The sequence below is a fragment of the Etheostoma cragini genome, chromosome 5, assembly GCF_013103735.1.
Source record: "Etheostoma cragini isolate CJK2018 chromosome 5, CSU_Ecrag_1.0, whole genome shotgun sequence".
Classification (NCBI taxonomy): domain Eukaryota; kingdom Metazoa; phylum Chordata; class Actinopteri; order Perciformes; family Percidae; genus Etheostoma; species Etheostoma cragini.
In genome coordinates, this window is record NC_048411.1 from 27,770,881 (window position 1) to 27,780,878 (window position 9,998).

The following is a 9,998-nucleotide window of genomic DNA, read 5'->3' on the forward strand; positions in this document are numbered from 1 at the left end:
CCCCCCCCACCCCCACCCCCACCCCTCTGTCCTCGCCGTAACTCCCAGCAGGGCTGTCTCCCGAAAAATGGAGCTCCGGATGACCATACCCGCTCTGCTCTTCCTCTCTGCCGCCTGTCTGCAGTCGGTGTCCGGCGCTGCATCACGGAGAGGACCGAAAGTCACCGAGAAGGTGGGTGATGAGGTTTGCCGCATCGAGCGTCGATTATATGGGCTATTCAGCGCGCACGCGATTACACACACACACACACACACACACACACACACACACACACTGAGAGACGACATATCAGCGGAGGGAGGTCTGGAGCGGAACACACACTGAACAGAATATGTGAGACAATCCACACACACGTACGCATGCACGCAGCTGTACACGTGTACATTCAGACAAATACGCAGTTCGTTAGCCTGCAGGTCGTCCGCACGCAATCACGCACAAATTCACGCACGGGACTTGACCTGAATGTAAATGTGTACTATCACACAGGCCAAGTTAGTAATTTTTTATGGCCATTCTATTGTTTTTATTGTTAAAGGGTGCCCCTTAAACGGGGTTGTTTGTGTTTCTGTAATGAAATAGACCCCTTTAATAAATGTTCAATGATATAATCAATATGTCTTCATGAAGTAGTGATCTTATACTCCTGTAAAAGTATATCAGTCAAACCTTCAGTGCAGTAATATCATTGTGTTTGCAGTAAATGGGCTATTTAGACAGAATTGTTAGGGTAAATCATCTCAATATCCAGATATCCACCACAGTTATTGTACTAAAATCATATAGGCTGTAAAAGTTGAGCTCAACGTCTCATAATAATCCATAAAAATCTGTATTTACTCCATTCTTTACTGCCCAAACACATGAAACCAAGATAGCTGAACATTTGGTTAATAAAGTGTGTTTATAACTGGAGAACATTTGTTCCACTTGCTTAGTATTGGTGGTCATGTTTTGAAGCTGTGTGTGTGTGTGTGTGTGTGTGTGTGTGCGTGTGCGTGTGCGTGTGCATGTGCGTGTGTGTGTGCAGGTGTTTTTTGACATCACAGTGGCGGGTCACGAGGTGGGGCGGATTGTCGTGGGCCTGTTTGGGGAGGTTGTCCCACTCACTGTCAATAACTTTGTTGCCCTGGCAACTGGAGAGGTAGGATGATGGTGTACACACATACATACTGTTTCACAAGTTCCATTTCACACATTATTCATTGTATTTTTCATAATCTTGTTACAAATTCTTTTAGACTCATTATTTAGTTTATCTTATATATTTCATTTTAAATCAGTCTAAAGTCTCCAGAAAACCTTCCACTCCATAATTCATCTGGTTTTTTGTAAGTGTTTATTTAAGGGAAAGTTGATCAGATAACCGTGAATCAAATGTTTCACTTGCATATCTGTAGTCAATGTTGCAGATTAGTTGTGATTTTAATAATTTTTAAAATAATTATATAGAATGGTTGTGTGTTGCATGCATCTTTTTTAATTTATTTCTATATATTTAATGTACATACATTTCCACACAAAAAACAAATGAAGCAAATATTAGTTTTTTGTCAAATCTTTCCATTAAGTTTCCCTTCTGATCCTTTCAAAGCCGCTAACTCTCTCTAAAGGCTGACAATTGGTTCTGCGAAACAATACAGAGCCACGGCCGAGCGGCGTGTGTCACTGCAACACTTAGTTGTATTTTTTGTCAAACTACGGGGGAGGGTTGCTATTTCATGGTATTTAATGCAGAAACATAAATCAGCCTTTACTGTGAATGCATCTGTCTTTGGGTTTGCTTGTATTCATGCAGACGTTAAGTTTCTTGCGTGTCTCTGCAGAAAGGTTACGGCTACAAAGGGACAAAGTTCCATAGAGTCATCAAGGACTTCATGATCCAGGGAGGAGACTTTACAGCTGAAGATGGAACTGGAGGTGAGACTCAATGTGACACCATATAACAATATTTTTTCAATACCAAACACTCTCTTTCTTTCGGAATATACACTGAAGTCAAACCAACAAGTCCTGGTTTATTCCTACCCTCTAATACGACCCACAGGAGCAATTCCTGCCCTCAGCCAGAGAACGTAACGTCATGGTTGTAAACACGCAGTTTGGTTATATTTAGGCATCCAAACTACTTAGTTAAGTTTAAAAAAGAAATTGTGGTTGGTGTTATAATCGGACGTTCTTTCACTTCCTGTTATGCACGTGGTGCTGAACATATTGTTCGTATTTTCAAACGGGACACAAACCCTGGTCTTCGGGTGAAAGCCCAGCGTTGTCCTCCTTGGTGCCCTTGCACCTTGTCACATTACTTCCTGCTTTGCTCATCATTACCACTATAGCCAGTAGAGGGTGTTGCCACTAAAACGTTAATAGAGTCGTTATTGCTGCTTGACCAAAAAACCTACTGTTGCTTTCTTTGGGGGAGGACAGCGTCAACCATCAACCATCAACCATCAACCATCAATCAGACAAACCATTAACTGAGGAAAAAGCATTGATGCATCCACAGAAACTTGTGAAACTCTGCTGTCCATTCATACGCTCAGTGTTTCACTAATAATAATAATAATAATACATTTTATTTATAATGCCCTTTACATTTACAAGGAAATCTCAAAGGGCTAATTAGGGCTAACTACAACACAACTAAATACGTACACACCCTCTGTTTCACACACAATGCTGTAAATGAGCCCATTAGTATGATAGGGTAAAACGCCCATTTGTGATATAAATCAGAGCAGTCATGTAACCTTTCTTGTTGACTTCACACAGAGCCAATATTTTACAGTTTTAGATTTCATGTAAAATTTGTCAATTTTTTCATCCAGGTCACAGTATCTATGGAACAACTTTTGCAGATGAAAACTTCACACTGAAGCATTTAGGAGCCGGCTGGGTGAGCTCACACACATTTGTGTTTCTATTTATGACCTCAGTATTTCTGAGTTTGTCCTTTAAATCTACTTTTTCTTAATGAGAGGATCAGCTTGTTGTAAATACTAAAACATAACGAGGATGGTATAATGTATTACACGGTGTGTGTGTGTGTGTGTGTGTGTGTGTGTTTGTTGTTGTACCAGGTAAGTATGGCGAATGCCGGTCCAGACACCAATGGATCACAGTTCTTCATCCTGGCTGCCAAAGCACCGTGGCTAGATGGGAAACATGTGGTTTTTGGCAAAGTCCTGGATGGGATGGTGGGTGGACCCTCAGACACTTTTCATGAATCTGCTGCATGTTGCTTTAAACAATAGGGAGATTTGTTGTGACATATGGTAAGATTTCCATTAACAGATACGACATTGTTAGTTTGAAGTTGGAATAAAGTTGGCTGAATTATCCTGAGTCGGAAGTGAGATTAAAAAAGTTCAAATCAAACAAACAAAACTTAAAGTTCATGAATTATTAAAGGAAAAGGGCATCTCAAGATTTGATAACAACAATGGTGGAATGTAAGTGCCTTTACTCAAGTACTGTACCTTAGTACAAATGTGAGATACTTGTACTTTAATTGAGTATTTCCATTTTCTGTTTCTTCTCATAGGTAAATATTGTACTTTCTACTCCACTACATTTGACTGACAGCCTTATTTACTTCTCAGATGACCCATCCCCTTCCTGTCCAGTACAAACCACGTATCTGCAGATTTGTTGATGTTGACTCTCTGAAGGATGAAGTGTTCCTTTATGGGTTGAGAAAATTCTCCTACTTCCTAAGCTAAATTAAGTCTTTAAAAGCCTCATGGATCAGCTGGTACATGCATCGTCACAAAACTGGGGCTGTTTTTCTGACACTGAAAAGTTTTCAAACTTTTTAGAGATACGAGATTCTCACAGGACAGCGAAGTTACAAACATAGAAGATGATGCATTGCTGTAGATTAAACTACCCAACAGTATATGAGCACAACCTTAAACATCGACAGCAGTAAAATGCAACCCAGAAAATAATGCAGACATTGAACCCATCCCATTTATTACAAAAGAACGGTTTAAATGTTAATAATGCACTCTTAGCTGTACAGTTATGGAAAAATAACCCATGCTGTGTGTTACAGATGATCTACTGAATAAAACCTGTATCTAACCTGCTTCTGTCCGTCTCCTCCGGCAGTCTGTGGTTCACACCATCGAGCTCCAGGACACCAACGACAGAAACCTGCCGTACACCGAGTGTGTGATCGTCAACAGCGGCAGGATCCCCGTCAAAGAGCCCTTTGTGGTGGAGGCGGAGGGCTGGTAGACGCCGCTGTTAGAACAAAGACCCCATGTGACATTAGATTCTGGGGATCAATCAGAAGTCCAGATTGCCAAATTCACATTCTCATATCACTTTTGCGTGTTACCATGTAAGCAACTAGGGCTTGGTATTTGAAATGTTTTGATTCTCTATGCTCAGGTAATAACCTTACGTCTCCAAAATGGCCACTTTTTTCGGATTGCCAAATTTTGAACTAGATTCAATTTTGATGACAAAGCAACTTTAGAACCAGCAGATTTTGTCCTAGTTTTATTTAAAAAAAAAAAAAAAAGGTTTTAAATGGATTTATGAACCTTAATATATGCTTATAGTTTTATGAATCTAGTGAGAAAGTTGCCAAGTTGGCATCACTGATCTGATGATTTATTCGTAACGTACCCTGTGTAACAGGACCTGTCATAGATGAGCATTTAAAACAAATGCCAAAACCTGGAGATATGAGATTGTCAGCCGATAGTAACACACTGTATGCAGAGAGAATTCATCAATTCACTAAAATCCCTGTGGATCATGCTAACTTTTGTTACATGTTAGCTGGCATACTAGCATATTTAGTGGATGGTTGCCAGTTAGGATCCTCCCTAAAACTCCGTATCAAACTAAACAATGAACTGTGCTTTAAACAGGACAAACACCATGGAAACTTAAATTGACAGAACTATGTAGCTCTTCTTTAATCTCCAATTGCCAAAATCATTTTTTATTTGCCATTTGCTTGCACTTTCTATGCAACTAATCAATATTTAAATATCTTCATTTTAATTACTGTTAACAAACATATGCAAAAGAAGACGTACTGTAGCAAGTGTCAAATGCCTTTCATGCACTTCATCTTTAAATTGTTGAAAATTAAGTTTCACTTTCTCCTGTTTTGATTAAATGGAGATATTGTCTTCCTGATGCTTTATGAACCATATCATGTTTGCAAAAACTACAGCACAAATTGCACAGGATGGAAAATTAAGTGTGGAGATGTGTATTAATACTGTACTAATACTGTAGCTGTCCTTTCAGTAATGATTTAAATGCTGCACTTTATGTTAGACGTGTGTTGGATCTATCTGACTATGACCAGATCAGTGAACTAATTCTGACTGTAAATGTCATTTGTTATTAGGGGTGGGGGAAAAAATACGATACAGCATTGAATCGCGAAATATTTCTTGGCAATACTGTATCGATACACAGACGCCAAGTATTGATCTATTATTATCCCATTTTTGCGGTATTACAATTTAAGTGATATGAACAAACTGAGAAATCCATCTTTTTAGATAGATAGATACATACAGATGTTGACAAAGTTTCCTTTTGGGTATATCATTTGAAATTGGGAAATATTTGAAGTTGGAAAAAAGGTCATAAATTGCAATATATCTAAAAATCCCAACAATACTGTATCGTGCTTTACGTATCATGATATCATATTGTGAGGCCTCTGGTGATTCCCACCCCTATTTACTGTTGTTCTTTTAATGTTGTTGTTGTGATTTCAGTTAACCCAAAACCGTCACGGTAGCATAACAATCCAGGAAGTTTATGACTGCTATTCTGTCACTGAAGTTAATGTAGCGTTTAAAACCTCTTCAACAAACACATCAGGAGTTTTGTTTTCAATATTTATAGTGACAGCAGAATAAGAGTGCCAAAATGTGTATTTCATACAATAAACCATATGCTTCTGCAAACAAGTCTGAGACAATGTTCAGTTATTTTGTTTGGGATCTTTTTCTGTTTTTCCATTGTTTTGTAATTGTTTAATGCAGCGTTCAGGTGATCCTCGTCAACTCTTTTAGGGTTTTTTCACATCTAAGTCTGAACCGAGCTTTACGTTTTTGTTACATTGTATATTTGATCCTATTAGTTTTCACATTGCAAGGATGCGAGTGCACCAAAGTACTACATTACATACCCATTCCTGTCATCATAGCATACACAAGCTGCGTCAAAGGGTACACCCGGCTCAAGGCCCAAGGGCCAATGCAAAGGTCTATGACTACTTACTTACTTACGCCTATTGCTACTTTTTCATGGAGCATAGACGGTTGATCACAGCTTGCTAGAGTGTCCTGGGCTTTTCTTCCAGCTGTTTCCATGTCATCCTGCTCTGCTGGATGTCTGTCTCAAGGTCCCGTGCCTCCTAAGCTATAGGATGATCGATATATTTAATCAAGTGTGGTTTCAGATAAGAGGGATAGTTTGAAAAAAATTGGGCATTTTATAAAAAAAGGTCAGTGACTGATACATTTGATAATGATGCGTTTTAAATTTTTTACACCTCACCTTGCGTTTTTACACCTCAGAACAAATCTGCAGAGAGAATTATAAAACACATTCAAAAGGTTAAGATTGATTTTGGCTGTGTTCTGATAAACAACAGCTGCATAATCAATAATAAATGAACCATAATTTTTTATAAAATCAGTTTTGTAAAACAATTAATTGAGCAATATAGCAATAAAGCGACAGTTTATTTTTTTCACAATAGAATTAATATGCGGTCTGAAATTAAGTTGGGAGCCGAGCCACAGGCCCAAATTTAACTTCAAAAGAGTTATTTTGCTTATGGAGTGCAGATCTGGTTGAAAAAAGCATGCTTTTTATTCAATAGAAGCAGATTAGAATACAAACATATTTAAACGTGATTGAAATCAAATTGAAGTGAGGTTTATGTTTTGTGTTTAGATGTACAGTATACATAACTGTGTCATCTGCATATAGATGAATCTGGCAGTCTAAGCATATTTGCCATAGACCATTTATAAAAATGGCAAATAAAAGAACAAAACATAACCCATAATTTCTTTTCTCAGACATGACTTCGCCGACAGTTTTCCTTTTTGGGTGCAAAGCATCGTACACACATGTGCAACCCACTGATGATGACTGTTGGCCGCTGTGTTTTTTTATTTCTGAAGTCATGGACATGTTTTTTTGTGAGCCGTAGTACCTTGAATTGCCACACTGAAATCAGTTAGTGTTTTCATCGCATCAATCATTTTATGCCAAGTTTGTGGTCCTGCGACTGGTGTGTGCTTTCTTACCATTAAAATGTACAAAAATCGGTTAAATCTGTTGTTTGCACTGGGCATAAGAACAGCGAGAAACATATGAGAACATAAGAACACAGATCCTGTAGACATTCTGCGTTAGAACCTGCTGGGTGTGAAAACAATCTAAAACACTCTTTTCACTCACTCCAACTTTGTCCTGAATAATGCAGAGACCATATTGTTTCTCTGGATTGAAAAAGTTGTGGGTCTGCAGGCCGCCATTTGAGAAGCGTTGGCGTTAAGCGGTGTAATTATCATCGGTAAAAGGTGAAGCTGCAGAGGAAGGCCGTCAGCTGACAGCTGATCTCTCAGAGCTGACACAAAACTGCTGCTAATGAGAACTACAGTGGGTGATTTGTTTTCCCCTGTTCTACAACATACACACACACACACACACACACACAGGGCAGGAAAACATCTCCGAACACAAAGGTCAGAGCGGAGCAGAAATCTCAAGAGGAAGACAGGAAGTCGACAGAGAACAATGAAATATATCACCGTCGTCCGATCGATGCGTTCGCTCCTCCAAAACCACAGATCTCCACAAATTAAGAAAGTAATCCAGATTTTCTTACTTCTGGAGGAGCTAAAGGTGACCGGCAGTGTTTCGCACTGGAAGAGTTTCAGCTCTTTTCATCTTTAAATCATCATAAAGGCTGTTTGGTGGTCCATCTTCTTACCTCCTGTATTTTCCATCAGATCATTTTTTAATTCTAAACAAACTATTTTTATATGCCTTTATTAGATAGCTATGGTAGAGAGATCCCCTGCAATGAAATTGCCTTCTCAAATACAGTACGTTTTTCAGGGAAATGTAATTACGGACGATGGTCTTCTTCTTCTGATGTATCACAAATACCGGTATGTTTCTAATCAAAGTCCACATAGGGTGGCGGTCGGGATGGATGGGTGGAGGTCGGGGTAGATGGGTGGATGGGTGGAGGTCGGGGTAGATGGGTGGAGGTCAGGTTGGATGGGTGGAGCTTGGGGATGGGTGGGGTTTGGGGTGGATGGGTGGATTGGTGGAGGTCGGGGTGGATGGGTGAAGGTTTGTGTGGATGGGTGGAGGCCAAGGTGGATGGGTGGGGCAAACAAACACGAGAGTTTCACCCAGGAGGCCGCAGTTTGTGACCAGTGTAACAAACATACTTTTTTTTACCCAGACCATTATCTTTTACTGAACCTAACCAAGGAGGCTAGCTCTGTTTTAATTCACAATAACTACGAGTTTAAAACTGCGACTGTTTCACAACATACGGCGGTCAGTGGACAGTAGCCTACGTTTTCCTAAAACCTAATGTTTTGTTTCATGGAAACAGTGTTTTATTTGTAGACCGGGTTCTTTCTTCTCTAGTTTTAGTAGCTCTTTAAATTAAAACTGTTGTTTTTGTTTGTGCAGTGTTCATATTTTACATATTTATGTACAAACCTTAATTCAAATGAAGTTGGGGTGTTGTGTAAAACGTTAATTAAAACAGAATACAATTGTGATTTGCAAATCCTTTTCAATCTATATGCAATTGAATATATTACAAATACAAGATATTTAATGTTTAAACTGATAAACTTCATTGTTATTTTTTTTGCAAATAGTCACTCATGTTGAAGGGACATGTTTACCACTGAGAAACAATTCCACCTACAAAACTTCAACAACTATTGTCCAAGGGTTCCCAAAACGCTTATTGAGGGTTGTTATAATGAAAGATGATGTAGCACAGTGGTAAACATGCCCCTGTCCCAGCTTGTTTGGAGCGTGTTGCAGGCATCAAAGTCAAAATGAGTGAATATTTGCATCAAAATAACAATAAAGTCTATAAGTTAAAACTTTAAATATCTTATTTTTGTAGTTTATTCAATTCAGGTATATTCAATTCAATTATGTTTAAAATGTAGTATGCTTTCCTAAAATTAGCTTATGCTTAGCTTTTTTAAAAAGATGATTCCTTTTTGTGGTTTAAATCTGGCATTTTGTGATAAATTATAAGCGCCCAGGTGTGATTTATACATTATAATATAATTTATAAAATCCTACAACCCTCTATATAATACTTCAAGAAGTATGTGTTTTTTTAAAGAGCATATCAGGATGTAAAATGTAAACAGGGACACAAACTCTGAGAGAAAAATGACATTTTCTAACCCTCTCTCCTGTTTGAAAGATCTCAGCTGAGTCTATCATTTCTGTCTGCTGTTGTTTTGTTATTCCACGGGACCACCAGGTGAGACGGACTGACGGACAAACTACCACCTTAAATATCCACCATCTCTCTTGAGCACTCTGCAAAGGAGAAGAGAAACCCCTCTCTCCGTTTGTCAGCCGATATAACAAGACTGTCTGAACCCTACGAACCAGCAGAGAGCCCGAGACGGAGGGCAAGAGGAGAAGGTTTCGGAGAAGCAAAGAGAGAAATAGAAAGCAATAGAGAGACACAGAGAGAAAGAGACAGAGTGGAGGAGGAGAGCGAGAAAGTGGTGGTAGGTTTTTAAATGGTCCGGAGGGATACGTGTTGAGAAGGAGAAGAGGAAAGTGGGGAGGAAAGAGGGGAGGAAGAGGGGAGGCTCCCACAGCGACTGCAAGTTGTTATATTGGGGATCTGTTAGTGGATCAATGAAAAAAGAAAGAAAGAAAGAAAAAAAGAAAGAGGGAGGGAGAGAGGCTGTGTGGAAGGATGACAGGCCTC

The 9,998-nt window shown here is 39.1% G+C and overlaps 1 protein-coding gene across 2 annotated transcripts in view; it reads left to right on the forward strand.

Moving 5' to 3' along the window:
* The window catches only part of LOC117944424 (peptidyl-prolyl cis-trans isomerase C), a 5,298-nt gene extending 105 nt beyond the window's left edge, over positions 1 to 5,193 (forward strand). Inside the window, exons 1-6 of one of the 2 annotated variants that reach the window (XM_034871226.1) lie at positions 1 to 172; positions 1,032 to 1,145; positions 1,828 to 1,921; positions 2,830 to 2,903; positions 3,088 to 3,198; positions 4,115 to 5,193. The exon at positions 1 to 172 is cut by the window's left edge and continues 105 nt beyond it. In XM_034871226.1, the coding sequence (XP_034727117.1) occupies positions 68 to 172; positions 1,032 to 1,145; positions 1,828 to 1,921; positions 2,830 to 2,903; positions 3,088 to 3,198; positions 4,115 to 4,243 (627 nt within the window). In that variant the 5' untranslated portion in view covers positions 1 to 67 and the 3' untranslated portion in view covers positions 4,244 to 5,193. Of the gene's footprint in view, positions 173 to 1,031; positions 1,146 to 1,827; positions 1,922 to 2,829; positions 2,904 to 3,081; positions 3,199 to 4,114 lie in introns of both variants that reach the window. The other variant, XM_034871225.1, reaches the window with a different exon arrangement.
* The last annotated feature ends 4,805 nt before the right edge of the window (positions 5,194 to 9,998 follow it).